Source organism: Lynx rufus, unplaced genomic scaffold (assembly GCF_022079265.1).
Source record: "Lynx rufus isolate CCGP_SWC_20201006 ecotype Redwood Valley unplaced genomic scaffold, mLynRuf1.p SCAF_19, whole genome shotgun sequence".
NCBI lineage: Eukaryota > Metazoa > Chordata > Mammalia > Carnivora > Felidae > Lynx > Lynx rufus.
In genome coordinates this window covers 25,563,331-25,582,158 of record NW_025814833.1, presented here as the reverse complement: position 1 = coordinate 25,582,158, position 18,828 = coordinate 25,563,331, and the positions used below count along the sequence as shown (strand labels likewise).

At 40.7% G+C, this 18,828-nt stretch overlaps 1 protein-coding gene across 2 annotated transcripts; it reads left to right on the top strand.

Moving 5' to 3' along the window:
• Nucleotides 1-352: 352 nt before the first annotated feature.
• RAP2C (RAP2C, member of RAS oncogene family) lies at nt 353-14,461 on the top strand. 2 transcript variants are annotated; one of them, XM_047081957.1, is made up of 4 exons: nt 353-591; nt 713-873; nt 3,299-3,609; nt 11,980-14,461. In XM_047081957.1, the coding sequence occupies exons 2-3, from the start codon at nt 799-801 to the stop codon at nt 3,575-3,577; spliced, it is 354 nt and encodes a 117-aa protein (XP_046937913.1). In that variant the 5' UTR covers nt 353-591; nt 713-798; the 3' UTR covers nt 3,578-3,609; nt 11,980-14,461. The 2 variants fall into 2 exon arrangements, with proteins under 2 accessions (XP_046937913.1, XP_046937912.1); XM_047081956.1 differs by having other exon boundaries at nt 353-873.
• Nucleotides 14,462-18,828: the final 4,367 nt, after the last annotated feature.

Sequence of the window (18,828 nt, the reverse complement as noted above, 5' to 3'; positions counted from 1 at the left end):
GCGGGGTAAGCGACGGCGTTGGCGGAGACGGCCGGGTCCGGGCGGGAGCTGGGGCGGGGGGGCGGCGGGTAACGCGCCCCCTCTCCCTCCACAGGCCGGACGACGCCCGCGGGAGCCGCGCGGCCCAGAGACCCGCCCGGGCGGCAGCGAGTGGAGCCGAGCCCACAGGCCCGGGCCGGCCCGGCGGCGCGAGCAGGAAGCGGGGTCCCTGGGCCCCTTTGTGTGAAGGGCGGGGGAGGGGTGCCGGGCCGCCCGTGGCCGCGGGGGCCTCCCCATCCGCGGCCCCCACCGCTTCCCTCGGGGGCGCGGCGCGTCTCCCCACCCCGCCCCTCCGGGCTCGCCCTCCTCCCCACGCCCCCTGCCTGGGCCGCAGTTCCTATAGGAAGGGCATCACCGTCCCATCCCCACCCACCCGACACTTGGCTCTTTCCCCTCCCCCCCTCCTTTAACTTCCTCTTCTTCCCCCGTCGGGCCCTCTGCCTCTCCGCACTCTCCTCCCCGGTTCGCAGATTTCCGCCCACCTTCCGCCTCCCCGAGCCGCGGCAGCTAGCGGGGTGTTCTTTTCCCTCCCTCTGGTAGGAGTTGCTGAAGGTGAGACTCATGAGGGAATACAAGGTAGTGGTGTTAGGGAGCGGAGGGGTTGGCAAATCTGCCCTCACCGTGCAGTTTGTCACCGGGACTTTCATTGAGAAATATGACCCCACCATTGAAGATTTCTACCGCAAAGAGATCGAAGTGGACTCTTCCCCCTCCGTGCTGGAAATTCTGGACACCGCGGGCACTGAGCAGTTTGCCTCCATGAGAGATCTCTACATCAAAAACGGCCAAGGTTTCATCCTGGTTTATAGCCTGGTTAATCAACAGTCTTTCCAGGTAACCAGACCGAGTCTTGTAATTTGTTACAAGGGGGTGTGGTGATCCCACATTTACTTCTGGTGTGCTTGAGCAGTGCGTTAATGACTATGTTTTGCTTTCTGAAAAGTTAGACATGGCGCATTTTTGAGGTTACTTCTGGCACGGAAAAGTATCGGGTTGTTTCTATAGAGAGTCTAAAGTAACAACCGTCAACAAATATTCTAAAGTTATTTCTGAGTCGCAGGAAAAGTGAGAAAGGAATAGGGTCGGGCTGTTTGTGTTTAGCCTGGGGTAGAACCTTCCAAAATTGCTGGTTCAATTCAACAAGTATTGATTAACGTACTTAACACAGCAACGTTTAAGAGACGGTCTCAGGTAAATAGGGCACTTTGGAAGGAAAATTATTTGGAGCCGGTATCTGTAACTCCTCTGTGGCTGCCTTCCCCACCTTTTCCTCTGTTCTCACCCAAGTTTCTCAACCAGATTCATAAATCTTAGTGGTGCAAGATGAAGAACCGAAGACCTGCCTTCTAGGCATTTTACTTTGCGGGTGTGAAGGAAAGTTACTAATTGAAAAGACTGGTACCTAGAATATAACCAACAAAAATCTGCAGTGACGCTCCTGCAGTTGATCGAGTTGTTTCTGATAACACGGACTATATTTATACAAAATATGTGGATCTGGGAACACTGAACAAGTGCAAATTTCTAACCCTGGCTGGGTGGCCAAGCTGGAGCTGGTCCAGTTTCTTCCGAATATCTGCCCTGTCCTTCACTGGGAGACCGACTGAAAGTTTAACATTATTTTAAGAGATGCAGTAAATGTTGCTATTTATTCCTTGAAAATAAATAACCTCATATTGACCCATTCTATTGACCTCCATTGATTTAGGAAATGGATATTTTTTTTCTGCATTTAAAGGTATGTGCTTAATGTTGCTTACTTAAGAGACGTTAAGTGCTCTAGCGAATACAATGTGCTAATTCCACTTTTCTTAGTATTTAAATTGCAGTACTATAGTGAAGTTTTCCAGTAACCACATATAGCAACTTCAGGATATTTTTCCTCACAGATAATAAGTATTGTGACCAAACTAAAGTACTTTCTATGTAGGCTTGAATTCCAAAGCAGTAACTATCATAAAAGCATTTTTCCCCAGAAAGTACCAAAGGTGCTATTTGACAGGCATTTTCTTTCTAAAGGATCCTCTAGAGATTTGTTATTCTATTAGCTGACTCTCTTGAGGCTGGAAGCCTTTTGGAGGGTTTTTCATATGATTTCCATTATATCTACTTCTCTTATAGGCATAAATAGGGAGTGAAAAACTGTCATTATTTCAGCAGAGACTTAAACTCTTGCAAGCCTAAATGTCATACATTCGGTTTCTAATTTGAACTTGGGTTTCCATAAGGACACAGGGAAAAAAGCTCAACCTGGAAGACGGAATTGATAACATGAGCAAATGAAATTGTTGCAAACATGAAATAATTGTTTTCATAAATTTTCAGTTGTCTGTTTTTCCTTCGTCTTGCATGTGAATACTCAATTCACTGTAACTATTCAAATTAAACGCGTTTAATATTTAAGTCAATCCTTTTAAGTTATGAAAAATTTTTAAAAAGTGTACAATTAGTATTAAATCTATGAAATTGCCGTAAATCAATAACCCCCCAAAAATTGATGCTACCTGAGAATTGCTGAGGCTCTTATCTTTCCTAGTTAATTGTAATTAGAGACAGTCGGAGGAAAATTCAAGCTGTAAAACCTAACATAGACAAATAAAAGTGTGACTTTCTTCCCGCCCAGACTCCTCAGTACGTTTGTCTCTCCCAGGAGCTGCTGCTCACTGTTACATTCGTTTCTTGTGTATTTTAAGGTGTCTGATTTTACTGGAATAAAGGCCTACCAGTACATTTAAAAGGAAATGTTTAAGTGTATGAATCTGTTTTGAATTGGTCTTCTAGGCACCAGTGTTTTTGTTCCCACCTGAAACACTTTCTCTCAAGCACTCTTGCTAAATGGCTAGGAATGCATAGATGCTGCAGTCCTGTGCTGGGATAACAGGTGTTTTCAGGAATGATGCCAAGCCGGGAGGATTAAGGAGCTAGCCAAACATCCTTCTGTACAAATGGATTCCTCATATTTGGGAACTTTTTAAATCTGCATAGACTGGGGGAAAGAAGGGATTCAATGAGTCCTAAAGTTAGTGTGCAGCCTACATTTTATATTCTAGACAGAAACCCAGCAGCTGAGGTCTGTGGAGATTATCTAGTTCCTACCTCAGTGGAGAAAGTAACATTTTCTCGGTTTAGGTGTATGGTTTTATTTTGGATTAAACTTTCTGTACTTCCCGAGGAGTTATTATCTTGTGATATTGTAATAACTTCTGTTATGGCTATGCAAACTGCATGACTTTTTTTCTTTTTGTGATCATTTGAATAGGATATCAAGCCAATGAGAGATCAGATTGTCCGAGTGAAGAGGTATGAAAAAGTCCCACTAATCCTAGTAGGAAACAAAGTGGATCTGGAACCAGAAAGGGAGGTTATGTCTTCCGAAGGCAGAGCTCTGGCTCAAGAATGGGGCTGTCCTTTCATGGAAACATCGGCAAAAAGTAAATCAATGGTGGATGAACTTTTTGCTGAGATCGTCAGGCAAATGAACTATTCATCCCTGCCGGAGAAGCAAGATCAGTGTTGTACAACTTGCGTTGTCCAGTAAAAAAGAACCTCAATCATGGCCATACCGAGCAGGTTAGTTGTTGACGGAAGCTTGTGAGCCAGAGAGTGTATTGCTTTTGATCAAGTGTAACAAAAAGCTGGTTAATATTAATACACATTGTGCTACCTTCAATCTCTTTGCTTTTAAAATAACATTTCCCTTAGCACAAAATAGTCAACATTCAATGAAGAAAATAAAACAGATACAGATAAGCAAAATGAAGGTAAGAAATTGCATGTATTCCTATCACTAAGATTTATTTTTTGAAACTGAATGTTCTCTGCTTCATTGGTAACATTCCTTTGGGGTGGAGTGAGTTAAAGGATGCTACACCTTTCCCCTGTTCTGGTGATTTTACATCCAATAATAATTTCAGAACGTGATTAGTTTTAGGTTTCCAACACTTTTCTGTCCCAGGCTAGAGAGCTGCTGTAATTGAAATCATCAATTTACTAATCACCCAAGTGCTTGATATAACAAGATGATTATTTAATCAAGTTCATCTGTACCTTGCACTTGAGGGACTTAAGTGACCTCTGATAATAACAAATTACAGTGCCACATGTATCTTGACTTCATTATGAACGTATGGCCCAAATGAGAGTCTGGTAAAATCATCTGCGATGTGTTAGAAGAGACGCACCCAAGCCCAGGCAACATTTTTATTTAGTTTAGTAAATGATGGAGTTGATTGGAACGATAACAAAACCTTCAAACATTTCATGGATAACTTCATAAAAGTTTTGTTAAATGAGTTTTTGAAAAAGCAAGGTTATGTAAAAGTTATTGAGCATTTTAAGTGGCATTATTGTATTCACATCACGATCTCTTAACCTAGATTATCATTGCGTAGATAGTCCCACTTAGACAGTAACACTTAGATAATAAGATAAAACAACCAATAGCCTGGATGACTGGGAAGCCACAGCAAATGCCAGACTGGCCTTACAGTCTCAGGAATGGAATTGATTGCTTGGAGCCAAGACTGACCTCAAGTCTAGGAGGCAGTGCTGCGAATGGCAGCAGGCATTGCACATTGCAGTGATGATTCCTAATCAAAGGTCTGGCTTATATATGCTCCCTGGAGAAAAGAGTAACGGTCCCTAATTTATCTTTTCAGACAAGATCCTCTGTCAGGTAGTGTCACCTTTGAAAATGAAGGATGACAGCAGTGCTTTATTCCAAATGCTTTCACACACCAGCCTTTTAGCATACCGGAATATGATGAGAACACATTTATTTTCTTCTACCCAGCCACCTCTGTTACAGCGTCGCCATTCAGACTCCCTGCAGCACATGTTTGGTTGGTGGCATCACACTTGCGGTATAGTTTTTTGAAGCAGGAACAGACGTATGTAGGGGATTGAGTCCTGTGTTCGTGTTTCCGTAATCTTTCCTAAATTGTAAGCCGATTTCAAGTTTGAGCAAGTTTTGTGTGGTGACTGCGTCTTCACCATTACACTCTGTTTCTCCCTCTGACACTTTTTACCGGCCAGATGACACAAGTGTACACATTTTAGTGTTGTCACCTTTATAAAATATTAACCGGTTCCCACAAAATGTTCCCAGCTTTCTTTGCATCATTAATGTAGACAGCTACAGGAAGTAAACTTTGAATAAAATTCCGATTGGCAGATGGATAATTTCCAGAGCGATTTTTAGATCTTTTTTACTCCCTGTTCTCTTTAGGTTTATTCCATTTTGCAGCTTGTGATCTAAATGGCTTTGAATCCATTTGGTTACCTACGGGGATGGTTAAATTGAATTGCTTTATATCTCAAGCCAACTGTGTTTAAGTTTTTTGTTAATGTACTAAAAACAAGAAAATACACCAAAAATTGCTCGTTTTTTATAATAATAGGCAAGTTGCCTGTGTGATTTTTTTGCTTGGTTTTCATTTTTGTAAGCAGAATACACAGTTGTAGGTGTGAGCATTGAAAAAAAAATCTCATCAGCTGAGTGTCTGAAAATATTAGAGGAAGTTCCCTGAGCAAGATCTTTTAGAACAAAGCACACTATGTGCATTTTCTTTCCTGAAATCAAGTAAAGTTGAATCGATGTGTATGGGCATCTGTAACCTGAGGCCTGTAAACTTTGTGGTTGTGCTCGCTCACTAATGTATCTAAAAAATAGGCGATGGATTCTGAGTCCTGCAGCTTGAGTTGTGGAGCTCTGACGTCTGTCAGTCCCAGATCTAGACGGAAGATCAAACTTTGACAAGTAAAGGTGACTTGAGAAATGTTTGTCCTTAATACTTAGAAGAGTACCTTTTGTCCAGGTGAGGAATGATAATATTCAAATAAGTCAGGAGGACTCCTGTGATTGTTGTAAGTTGGCTGCTCTTAATTGAAAGGGAAAATTGTAATGCTCTAAAAATTGCTTCTGAGAATTCCTCACATTTCTTTCTTTCTTTTATTTATTTTTTTGTTTGTTTATTTTTGAGACAGAGACAGAGCCTGAGCGGGGGAGGGGTAGAGAGGGAGGGAGACACAGAATCCGAAGCAGGTTCCAGGCTCCGAGCTGTCAGCACAGAGCCCGACGCGGGGCTCAAACTCACGGACCGCGAGATCATGACCTGAGCTGGTCGGACGCTCAACCGACTGAGCCACTCAGGCGCCCCTCCTCATGTTTATTTCTTAACCACCTTTCAATTTGGGTCACCTTCAGTTTGGGTCTCTTGCCCAACACCTGTTTATCTGCATGGCTGCCAGGATTGTTTCCTCACCTTTCACCCTCCTGCTGGCAGGAGTCTTAGAGTGCCTTTGGATACCCAGATTCTTTGTGTGCTGCTTTCGTGGTGGGTTTCCTTACCCCAGGAGCCTGCCATCAAGGGCCTTGGGAGACTTCTTTACTGTGCAGGAGCAGTGTAATAGAAACCCAGGTCAGCGTTGAAGCCCTGTTTTGCCTTTATTAACTACATCATAGCTCCTCTGTATATTGCTGTAAATAATTGACAATCGGCTCTTTTGCTCTACTGTTCTAGAGAATGATGGGTGTTTTGTTAATCATCCCATAATACTATAAAAGAAGCAAATCACAGCGCTGTGGGCATTCAGGGAAAGGAGAGACTGGTCAGTTAGAGGAGATTTCTCAGTATTCTGAGCTCTTTGTTATGGGAACTGCCCTATGCATTGCCCTCTACCTACTAGATGCCAGTAGCATTCTCCCCGCCCCTTAGTTGTGACAAGCAAGGATATCTCCAAACCTTGCCTAATGTCTCCTAGGGGGCAAAGTCACCCCTGGCTAAGAACCACCGATTTAGAGGGATTGGGGCAGAAGTAGCATTTGACTCAGGTCTTGGCGAATGGGTAGGATTGGAGGGGGTGGGGGTGGGGGTAGAGGTGACTTCCAAACAGAAGGAATGCCAAAAAGGGGCAAAATAATATTGTAAATTAGTAGTCTGTTGATTCCCTGAAAGGAAGGTGGGAAATGCCATAAAGTTATCCTTTAAATGTGACAGTTTGGTAAATAACCTTTTGGCAAATAGAATTTTTTTAAAGATTATTTCTCAAGGATTTCTGTATCTCAGTCCAGTATTGATGAAAGGAAAAAAAAAAAAGAGAGAGAAAGAAAACCAGAATAAAAAAGGTGTTCTTCAGTACAGATTGAAGGTCTCCTGCAAGATTTTATCCTATTTTTCTCTGGGTATTATGGAATGGGTTCTCCCGAAGAGAGTAAATGGTGCATAAGAGTACCAAACACCAGCAATCAAACTGAGAGAACAAAGATCATTATTTATGTCACCCTCAGTTCATTATATATGTCAGCCTGAAGAAAAAGCGAGATTCTTGATTCAAGACCAGCACATCATTTCACGTGGCAGCAGAATGCCCGGGATGTTAACAAAGGCTCCTGAAAGGCTGAACTATCTATGAATGTCATTTTAGTCTAGCTGGCCTTACCATTTCTAAACACAGTGGGATTGATTAGCATTTTCAGGGTTTTTAAAATAAATACGTGGAATCAGAATTGTTTCTAATCTTTTTTCCCCCCCGGCTTTTAATTAGATACGATATGCCGAGGATTTAGCAAATGGCAAAGGGAAAATCATGAAAATTAAATTACATCGTGTACTTTCAAATGCTGGCATTTTCATATCCAAGTTAAATATTAATCGTATCAGTAAAACACTGGGGTGGAATTCTGTTGCAGAAGTTACAGTTTAGATACTTCCTTTTTTTTTTTTTTTCCCTGCCCTATTTTGCATATCACCTTGAGTAAGGAAAACAGCTTATTTGAAATGCTCATTTGTCATCCAGCTCACATGGTGAGCCAAAATAGAGCCCAGGCCTGGATGGAGCGGGGAGCATGCTTTGGGGGGTAGTGTGTGCCCTAAGGAACTGCAGTCAGTGGACCTGGGGTAAAAGCATCCTTTCTGCCTCTGCTAATTTTCCCAGACCACCCCCCACCCCCTGTCCCTGCCAAAAGGTTCATGGTCTGGGACTGTTCAGTGTGAAATAGATGCCTAGTTAGACCTGCTCTGGGTGTGGAGGTGTCTGGTGATTAGAATGACTCTTTGTATATCTGTTCCCTCTTTAATTGCTTCCTTTTAACCTCAAGATTAGGCTTTTATTGCAGAATGAAATGCATATGAGCCATTCAGTTTTACTCCATTACCTCTCTGGCTTAGAATGAACCATCAGTAGAATTAACAAAAATTGCATCATAGAGTTGGAGAATTGCCACCAAGGAAGTATTCTAGCCATACTACAGGAAAGATTCTCCTCGTGGGATTACTTCTGGGTGGAATTCTAAAATCCAGAAGATAATATCACCAAGAAAAACTTAAGTCCTGTCAGCTGTCGGAAAAACTTACCCTACCAAAAACATGCTCACAAATTCTTTTGGTTAGCCACAGTTGTAAGAGCATCAGGTTCAGAAAAAGCTGTTTAGAGTCGAGGGGAGTAGTACCTTACCTGGTTTAATTCGAAGCTGGCAGTAGGAATCAGATCATTAGGCTCACACTCTGCTTATTAGCAGTGGACAGGTCCTACTACTTGAGATCTCAGAATTGAATTCTTTAATTTAAACTTAAGGAGACTTCAGGTCTAGGACAGAAGAAAAATATTTTATCCCTTCCTTTCTACTCTCGGTTTCCCATAAACTTTTAGAGTGCATATTCTCCTAAAAGCATGGTTCCACTTTCATTCAAAGATGCGATGCCATAGTTCCAGCCTGTGCTCTTTATGTTTAATGGATGACAGGTGAACACTTCTAGTGACCTAGTCCCCCTCTCTACCCGCCAACAAGTTTCATGAGTATTATGCAAATTAGAGAAAGAAACAAGATATTTAACAAAAACATAACATCTATCAACAGAATTCTAACCTAGTGTTTTGCTAACATAACTGATATTTAACTTGGATATAGAAATGCCAAGTAAAAAATGTGATGGGAAATTCATTTCTTAAAAAAATTCCTTCAGTTAAATCCCCAGAATATCACATGTCTAAAACTGGAAAAAAATTAAAATTGATTATGGTTGCACATTGATAGTTGCTAAAAAGAATGCTAGGAAATACCATTGTATTTAGAAATGGTAAATCTAGCCAAGCTAAAAAGACATTCTATGACTGCTATGCGTTTCAGGAGTCTTTGTTAATATCCCAGGCATTCTGCTGCCACGTGAAATGATGTGCTGGTCTGGAATCAAGAATCTCCCCTTTCTTCAGGCTGACAGAAATAACAATCTTTGTTCTTCAAGTTCTGTGTTTGGTACTCTCGGGTACCAATTTGCCCTGCTTGGTAGACCCTGTTTCATAATTTCTTGAGCAAAAGGTTTGGACTGTTGTTTCAGACTGTGTGTGTGTGTGTGTGCGCGCGCGTGCGTGCGCTCTTCCTTAACAAAATCTAATTTAGAAAGAAAGTGAAAAAGTGAAACCAGTTAAGCAAGAGTTTGAGCAGAAGCTTCCAGAGTTGAGATTTGTTGGGTGTCTTGCTGGAAACTCGAGAGTTGAGGACAAGGATCACTTGTGTTCTGTCTCACAAGCAGCAAGTTCTACTTCTGCAACTTGTCTGGATGTGATATCCTGGGAGTTCAAAAGTATGAGTTTGACCAGCTGCCTTTAAAGCTTCTGGAATGTTTTTTAAATGAATGAGAGTTGTTAGTACACTGAAAATTTTCCTGTCACAGTGTGGAGCAATAACATTTATATTTCGCATTCTGCGAAATTCTAATCTGAGGGAGACTGTCCTTTCTGCTTAATGCAAGCTTTTGCTTCGGGATTTATTACTGCAAAGAATCAAAGTTTATTACTCTTCTGAAAAATAGCTGGTATTAATACTTTGTTTAATGGTGTGCCTCATATTAATATTGTTGAGTCTCACCTGAGATTTATCTAGGTCTCTTGATTTCACTGGAGTATTGTCATCCTGCAGAATGTGGATGGACCAAATGTTAATCAAGTTTTAGAGGGTGGGAAATGATGTATGTATCACCTTTTATTTAATGTCGATTACAGTTAATAAGCCAGTTTGTATTCTTAGTGTTTATTTTGGCTAGAAACAAATAGTTACTACGTCCTCAATTTGATTTCAGAGAATGCCTGAGCTATTAAAACACCATATATTACAAGTTTTCACTATTTAAGAGACGTAATCATATTTGAAAATCTCAAACTCTTTATAATTTATTTTGAAAAATGTAGATTAAAAATTACAACAAATGGTATTAATGGAGATCAATTGAGAAAAGTCTAGTCTGAATTACTGAAAAGTCTTCCCATTGAAATGCGTATATATATTGAAATGCTGTTGTGTTCATAATAGGTATAAAAATTCAAACAAGGCTACAAAATATAGAGGTCTTTAGTCTGGATATCAAAGACATAATTCTGGTCTTCTAGAATTTATTACATAGTCGAGAAATGAGGAGAGGTACCTGACATTTGCATACTTTGTAAGGTGCTGTCACATATCACCTTATGTGACACTTATCACAGTCCTTGAGGAAAGAATTTTTATGGTTATTTTGATGAGGAGGAAACTGGACTCGCTCAAGGTTCAGTAACCAGTGTCCTAATTAACAATTTACTTTGATGCAAAAAGGGTTTGATTTTAATTGGAAAAAAATGTATTATAATAATTTCAAAGGAGGCAAATGTTTCTATTTTTCCTCACGTGTTTAGGTGGCAGAATTTCAATAAGGAGCAGAGAGACATTCTTTAAAAGTCATTTTTATGATATAGCTGCTAATAAAGAGTTCTCTCAGGCTCTTTGGACACTACTAGAAGTGTAGGTGTCATATGAAATTAAAATTACGCAGGTATAAATATTGGTAGAGCCTTTAGATGATCTTAAATTGGTTTCACTTGGCATTCTTTCATAGTCCCTATTCCGCTCTTTGTTTCTGGCTTTATTTAACAACTTTTACTTTTTACATTAAAAGACAAATGTAATTCTACTCCCTTTGAAGCCATTTGATGATCCAACACAGTTAAAGGGCTTGGTGTCTGAGTGATAGATTTTCTTTTCCCTCGGTATTAATTAGAAGGGCAGAAGTAGATCAACTGTAAGAGTAGAGACAGAGAAACCCCGATCATAGAAATGCCTGTGGCTGGGGTGGGGGGGGAGGGATGTCCGAAAAAAGGGCAGCCGGAATGGCAGCCGCTGAACTACTGCTGTCGCCTAGCATCTAACCCAAGTCAGGGCACTTAGGAGGTGCTCAATAGCTAGACCGTGATGGAATGGCATTTTCTTATTTTAAAATTTCTAAAAAACCCTAAACTTTGAAAAGTTGTGCATACTGTCAGGTTTGCTCATAATTAATATGCATTTAATTCTAGTGCCATTTCCCATGACAAATATGAAGAAATCAGATTCCAAGTAGAAGTACTATCTGCCACTTTTATACTGTAAAATCTTTTAAACCAGTAAGAACATTGTTGATATTGTATAAAGTATAATAACGTATTTAAAAATAAGCCAGAGTTACATACACACAATAGACTATATCCAGTGCATCATTAGTGTCTGTTGCTAATTTTCAGTGACTTTTTTCTTTAATTTTTTTTTAACGTTTATTTATTTTTGAGACAGAGAGAGACAGAGCATGAACGGGGGAGGGTCAGAGAGAGGGAGACACAGAATCTGAAATAGGCTCCAGGCTCCGAGCTGTCAGCACAGAGCCCGACGCGGGGCTCGAACTCACGGACCGCGAGATCATGACCTGAGCCGAAGTCGGCCTCTCATCCGACGGAGCCACCCAGGCGCCCCTCAGTGGCTTTTTTTGACCACATAAAATCACTTTTTAATTGAAACTGATGGGGAACACAGTGAAATTCCACCTTCAGATACTTATTCTGGTACCAGTTCCATGTGTATACAGACCTGTTGTCAGTGTTCTCATTTTAAACTGTGATCTATATTTCTATCTTTTTACAACGTTTTAATCTTAATTGCAGATAAAACTCAGAGGAAATTTGCACAGATGCTGCTTTGGAGAACTTTACAACCTGGGTTGCAGAACTGAGCCTTGGTAAACCTGTCTCTATTACAGCATGTTGCCATACATCTAATTAAGTGCATAAGGTCTTTGGCCTTCAAGATCCATCGACCTTCAACAGGAATGCTTAGCACGTTTACCATATGTTTAAAATCTGTTCTTTATCAATCAGTCCTTTTGTAGCTTTCTAAGTTCTTATTGATGGCTAATATGCAAGAATTAATTTTTAATATTTTAATTGATTTCTTTAATCAGTTTCTCAACTTGTATTTATTAAATACTCAAACTCAGTATTACCTACTCAATGCCTTTTAAAAGAAAGTTATAATGGAGAAAAAAATTGAGCCTTAAACAAATGGTTACTTCTGTATATTACCTCGCACCAGTGCTTCATTCTATTTGTAAAATCTTTCTCCTTTAAATGGTTGGTTAATACTTTGAGACTTGGTTTACGTGTGGCAGTGTTGTAAAAAGAAACTAAAGATCACGTTTTACCTATATGGATGGAGTATCCCTTTTCTTCAAGTGCAGTTTGTGATGTGTTTTTGTAATTAACATGTTCTGAAAGTTACAATTGATATTTGAAATTGACTGTAGAGCATCTAGCTGAAGAGTTAAGCATTTGATTCCATTAGGTTTTCACATGTGTTAATCTCATTTACAGCATCGAATTGCAGCAGTAACATTTTCCTTTCTGTGAAGTTCTAAATTTAGTTATGACCTACTTAGCAATGCCTTTGAAAAGGGATATTGTATCCATGGTAAATTAATTGTATACCTAAACAGAGATCGCTCAGCTTTGCCTGTCAGGCTTGTAATTGACATCTAGTAGACTTCTGCACATGTAAAATTGAATTCAAATAAAATCATATACGCTTTCTAGTTCTTAATATTTGTCTTTCTGAATAATAGTTTAAAGCAATATTTGTTAAAGTTTTCTTGCACTATCACAGTTGCTTTTTAGTTCTTTCTCAAGAAGCATGTTCGTAGTAGAGACAAAAATCTGTGTAACAGGAGAGGATAGCGCCAAGTCTCTGGGCTTTTTGTTTGTTTTTTGGATTTTTTTTTTTTTTCTAAATGTGCTTCTAATAGCCATTGCCTTCCATGTTGTTTACCTAATCAGCACATTTTGTCTGAATACTTGAACATTTTAACAGTAACACAGGTATAGAAACAGAAAGGAAACTTTCTTAAGAGTAATCTTTTGGTTCAGTTTTAACATCTTGACCACAAGCGCTTTTTCTAGCAATGACTTTAAAATTTTGTAAGTTTGACAGTATTTTCTTGTTGGGTTTTTATTTGGTTGTAGTTGTGTGCTTTTAATTTGCAGAAGTTAGTAACTGCAGCTCACCTACTGCACCAAAGTTCTCGAGTTTAGGAGCCCAGCTTTAGTCATTTGAACATGCTTCTAAATAAAAACAAAACAAAAAACCAAAACTATACTTTTGATCTATAATACTAGCTCAATAACTTTGTCAAGGAAAGCTCTAATATATGCAGTGATGGTTTATGGAAGGGTGTGGCAATTTTAAATTTATATTGTGTGTGATGTTCCAATAAAGTGATATCTACATTCATGTGATTTATTGGTCAGCATGACCATTAATTATTGCGTAGAAATTGATTAAACTTTGATTTCCTTTTTTAAAATCGTGTTGCATTTGATTCCTAATCAAATTCCCTCAAAGCGAACTTTTGATCTTAGATTTTGAATTTTTATGGTGAGATTGTAAGGGTGGAAGCAACTGAAACATTGTTCCTTATTTATAAACTGCTTGAAATGAATACCTATTTTAAGTTTGCACTTTAATACCAAACTTAAAACCAAACACTCAGTTCAGAGTAGGTTAAGTGATCATGGTTCATCGTTATTAGCTGTGTGAAATTCTGAAGGAATCAAATAATTCATGATTTAAAATTTTCTGCAGATGGATTTTTTTTTTTATATCCAGTATTTCTTTCCTATGGATAGTTCCCCCCACAGCATTGACCTCAGCAACAAATTTATCTTGAATTCACTTAGGATCACAGGAATCAGGGGAAAGTGATTTAAAGGCGGTTTCTTCAGCACATTTTAAGAAAAGGGACCAAAAGTTATTTTAGCTTCCTCAATAGATTGCATGTCAAGTTGCTTATTAGGATAATAAATTAATATTAAATGCAATATATGTCTCGTCTTTACTATGGCATCCGTTTAGGAGTTGTTCAAATCACTGCAGTAGGGCTCTGCAAATAAAATCATGTAACCTATTATGGATCTAACGTACTGTAACTTTATCAATGAAAGGTAAAAATCTCAAGTAACAAGTACAAGCATTGAACAATGACCTATAAAGATTTGTAAAAGTAAAATTTTTCCAATAGATTTCATTCTTGTCATTTTGTAAGATGACCCTGCAGTCCACCTGTTTGTAACTTTTTTAATAAAATAGACATCTGTATTACTGAGGTTGGTTTCTTGAATTTTTTGGTGCGTTACTAATTCTAGATTTGCTGACTTGTAAATCTCTTTCGCATAACTGAAAGCCATTACTTTTTATCAAAATGATTATGTGTATTGTATACATTTAAAAAGTTAAACGTTCACTTGTGTCCTTAGTCACCATTCTGGCACATGTGGGAAAACCAACACATATCCTAAAATGTAACATTTAATCAATTGAATAACTTACAAATAAAGTAGAAATAATGTGTAAAAAGTAATATACATATCTTGTCCCATTTGGAGAAAGTGTCCCAACTATAAATCTGTTGGCTGGGAATTATCCACGTGTAGATTTCAGACTGTATTAAGCAATACAATTAAATTTTGAACTACCAAATGAATTAAGAACATTCAACACAATCAAGTTATCACTTTGGGGGCGCCTGGGTGGCTCAGTTGGTTAAGCAGCCAACTCTTGGTTTCAGCTCAGGTCATGATCTCGTGGCCATGGGATCAAGCCCCACATGGGGTTCCATGCTAAACGTGGAGCCTGCTTGGGATTCTCCCTCTCTCTCCGCCCCTCCCCTGCTTGTGTGTGCTCTCTCTCTCTCTCTCTCTTTCAAATAAACTTTTTTTAAAGTTATCACTTTGTTTTATCCAGCGAAAGGTTTTGCCAGTCACTTTAATTCACTGACCAACTCCATATTTTTAAATTGTTGAACTAAGATTTTTAACGTAAATGTTTTTTTAGCCCGTAATCTTTTCCTTGAAATTGGATAGTTCTTTCTGTCCAAACATATAGGGACTGGATTTTTTTTTTTTAATGTGTAAAAATGGGCAGGTTTATATACCCTTGTCATAATACATAGAAAGTATCTTACCGTTCATTACCATGGATTATTGGTCTGGAGTCGGGCTCCAAACACCTCATATGCTGTACTAGATGCTGTCCTTGAAGTCCCAAAAACCCTTTTCTACAACGAAGGTGCTCATGATTTCCAGGCCCTCCCCTTTTTCTTCCACTGATGTAGTATCCCTTCATCCAGAAAGGTCAACATTTTTAACCAAGTGAGTAACAGAGAAGGTGAGAGGATGGCCTAGGGTAAGAGGTAGGGGGTTCCAGGCTGATGAGCCAAATCAGTGCTGGATATCCGAAAGGTACTTTGTCACCGTCAGGGCACTTTTCTCTCTCACCCCTCCCTACCCTCTTCATGTAACTCTTACCTACAGACAAGATTCATCTAGTCTTTACACTCCTCCAGGATCAAGATCCAAAGCTCTAAGACTTCTTGTTCGTGTTCAAAGCGGGGGCAGTTTCTCGGATAAGCTCTTGCTTTCACGTAGATTTCACATGTATCTCATTGGCCCATACTGCTAGTGGTGTTTGGGATTTTCTTGTCGCCATCTTGTCGGTGAAGCCAAGGCTCAGGAAAGTTTTGCCTTCATCATTTTATCATTGGGTGGAGGCAAATTGGTGCTACTAAAATTATAAAACTCATGGAAACAAGACACACAGCAAGAAGTAACTGTTTCAAGTCAGTGTGACAGTCCACATGTAACAAAATACTATGGGTCGTATTTAAACGTAATGTGTTTGTTATACTGCTAAGAGTTTATGTAAGACATAAGCTATTTTCATTATGGCTATTTTTCTTTGGAAAGGCAATGTCTTCAATCAGGATTTGGCAGCCTTTGGCCGCCAGGCAGAATCCCGCCCGGTTAGCAATGCCAAAAGAACTGTCGTTAGATTTAGCAGCTGTATCCTGAATCCATCGCAGAGCTCAGCTGCAGCCTTTCTCTATCTAAACTTACAGTTTGAATGGAGGACCAGAAGTGCAGCTGATCCCAGACGCATCCTTTGTCAGCAGAGACCAGCGGCTGTGCTTATAGGCGTTATTCTATGGCCCAGGCTGTTCTACTCCCAAGCCCAATTGTCATGCCATTGTATTATAATTCATGAGTCTTCTCCTACAGACTGAGAGCTCCTTGAAGGTATGGCTTTGCCCGTGTCCCCTCTTCATCCTCAGTGCTTATCTCTAGTGCATTATAGGTGCTCAATGACTATCTTATGAAATTATAGTCTTGGAATCAGTACGGCAGATGGGTGTTCGCTTAGAAAGCCCTAACCTTGCCATCTCCTGTTGGTTTTCTCCCCGCTGTTTTCCTTCATTCTCTGCAGAACTGAGGTAATTTGCTTGTTTGTTTTGCTTTCCGTTTTTGTTTATAATTGAAGTAGTTGTTTCTAAACCACTTCCGAGAGAAATGGACACCATGGAGAGATGGTCCATACAGGCATATTGTAAGTAGGGACTTAAGGGCCTTGAATCTAACACTAAGTCCCACAAGACTCTAGAGAGAAAAATATAATCAAAATGGGTATTTACCGCCCATGCCTGAATTTCCTCTACAGTAGATTCCAAAGCTGACCCAGGCCTGTCCCAGTCAATTTCTTAGGCAAGTCAGAGAAATGTTCATACTGACCCCCAAAAACCTCCCCAGTGTTTCCCCTTCAATGAGGCAATAATTTCTATTCTCACTGCAAAACCTCAGGTAATCCCCCACCTACACTCGTACAGTCACCCCCCACCAGCCTTTCCTTTAACCCTTGACCTGATTCCCTCATTGTACCTAAGGACTAACTTCTACCGCATGTAACACCCTGCCCCCTCCCCTTTTCTTCAATGACTCTTAAGATAGTTTTATGAGTAGCTAAACTAATGGAAGTAAGGTGTTTTCACTATGGTTCCCCCAGCTCTCAGACTCAGTCTCCAAATCCTTTGACACCAATAGTTGGGAGACATTTTCAGGTTGGCCTTAAACCAATGTAAGGTTGTCTTCAAAATATCAGCTCCCTGTATGTGCTTGAATACCAACGATCTGTGCGGTCTGCCATGTAACCAGAGTCTCCCAGATGTCCCAGGAAGCCCTCCTGGAACTGGCTCCCGAAGTTCTGGATACTTTTACTTCATGCTGTAAGCCCCAGGGAATGCCCTGGACTTAGTAGTTTGAAGCTCCTACCAGTTGCTGTAGGCTTTAAAGTTTTGGTGGGGGCGTACATGGGAGGCAGGGAAGGACTTAAGCCCATGCAGAACTTTTGTTGGGGCTTGAGAGTAGACGGACTTTAAATCTACAGTTGAGAAATATAAGGGTCCCTGAGGGTTCTGAACCTTCTCAGGTGATCCAAATCTGAAGGTCCTTTTTTCGCCTGTTTGAGAGGGAGCCCCCAGAAGCCCTCATACCGGTGAACACAATTTTCTCTGGTTCCTGTGACCCTTCTTGGGGACACCTCTATGGCTGTTCTTAGAAGAATCCCAGCTGAAATACACATTATGCCATGCTCCAAGATACCTCTGCAAGTACTTTTGGTCTTTTGCTCAGGCCTCAAGATATACAGAAGAAAATAGGAGCGGTGGACATTTCAAAATTTTTTTAACATGCATTTTTGAGAGAGGGGGGAGGGAGCAGGGTGTGAGTGGGGGAGGGGCAGAGAGAGAGAGAGAGAGAGAGGGAGACACAGAACCAAAACAGGCTCCAGGCTCTGAGCCCCCTCACGCAGGGCTGAAACCCACGAACTGTGAGGTCATGACCTGAGCCGAAGTCGGACGCTTAACCGACTGAGCCACCCAGGCGCCCCAAGAGCGGTGGGCATGTCAATGGCCAACGTGAGGCTTTACCACACTGCTTCGCTGCAAGCCGAGTGTATGGCAGGCGTGTGGAGATTGCAGCCTTTGCTGTCTAACCTAAGAGGAATCCGAGCAACAGGCTTTTTGCTCTTCAGGTGGCTAAAAAGAATAGTTGCAATGCATTAGGAATGGGAATCTGGCCCAAAACAGAGTGATTTCCCTTTGACGATAAAGAGTCGCTTGGTGAGGATAACGACTACAGACAAAAAAGGGACAAGAGCAGCGCCTTCATTTAACTTCATGTAACTGAGCTTCTATGTATGTACCAGGCACTTCCCTGTGAGCTGAGTTTATAAGAGGAATGTGCCATGGCCTTAACCCACGGTGCAGCTTGCATTCTAGCCTGGGAGACAGCCTCGCAAGCAATAATTATGACACAAGGCGATATATGCTCTAGTATCAGCACGGGCAAGATGCCAGGGAGCCCAGAGAAGTGAAGGGATTTGTTTCCCTGTAAGGGTCAAGGGAAGGTCGGAGGAACTTGCCTTGTGAGTTGGTTCTTGGAGACTGAGGAGAAACTTGCAGTAGGGACGTTTCAGGTAGACTCCGAAGGAGGGCAGTGAGCAGAGGCGAGTAGCCCTGAAAGCGCCTGGCAGGTCCGAGGACCTTGTGACAGCAAGGATAGCCAAAGGGGCCGGCGGGAATCAGAGGGGGAAGGAGGGTTGGGAGATGAGGCCTGGAAAGCAGGAATTTGCTTGAC

Bases quoted from the DNA above. Each gene is read 5' to 3' on its own strand.
- RAP2C (XM_047081956.1), top strand. From the start codon at position 601: ATGAGGGAATACAAGGTAGTGGTGTTAGGGAGCGGAGGGGTTGGCAAA. The intron at 874-3,298 runs GTAACCAGACCG...TCATTTGAATAG, and splicing joins TTAATCAACAGTCTTTCCAG to GATATCAAGCCAATGAGAGA.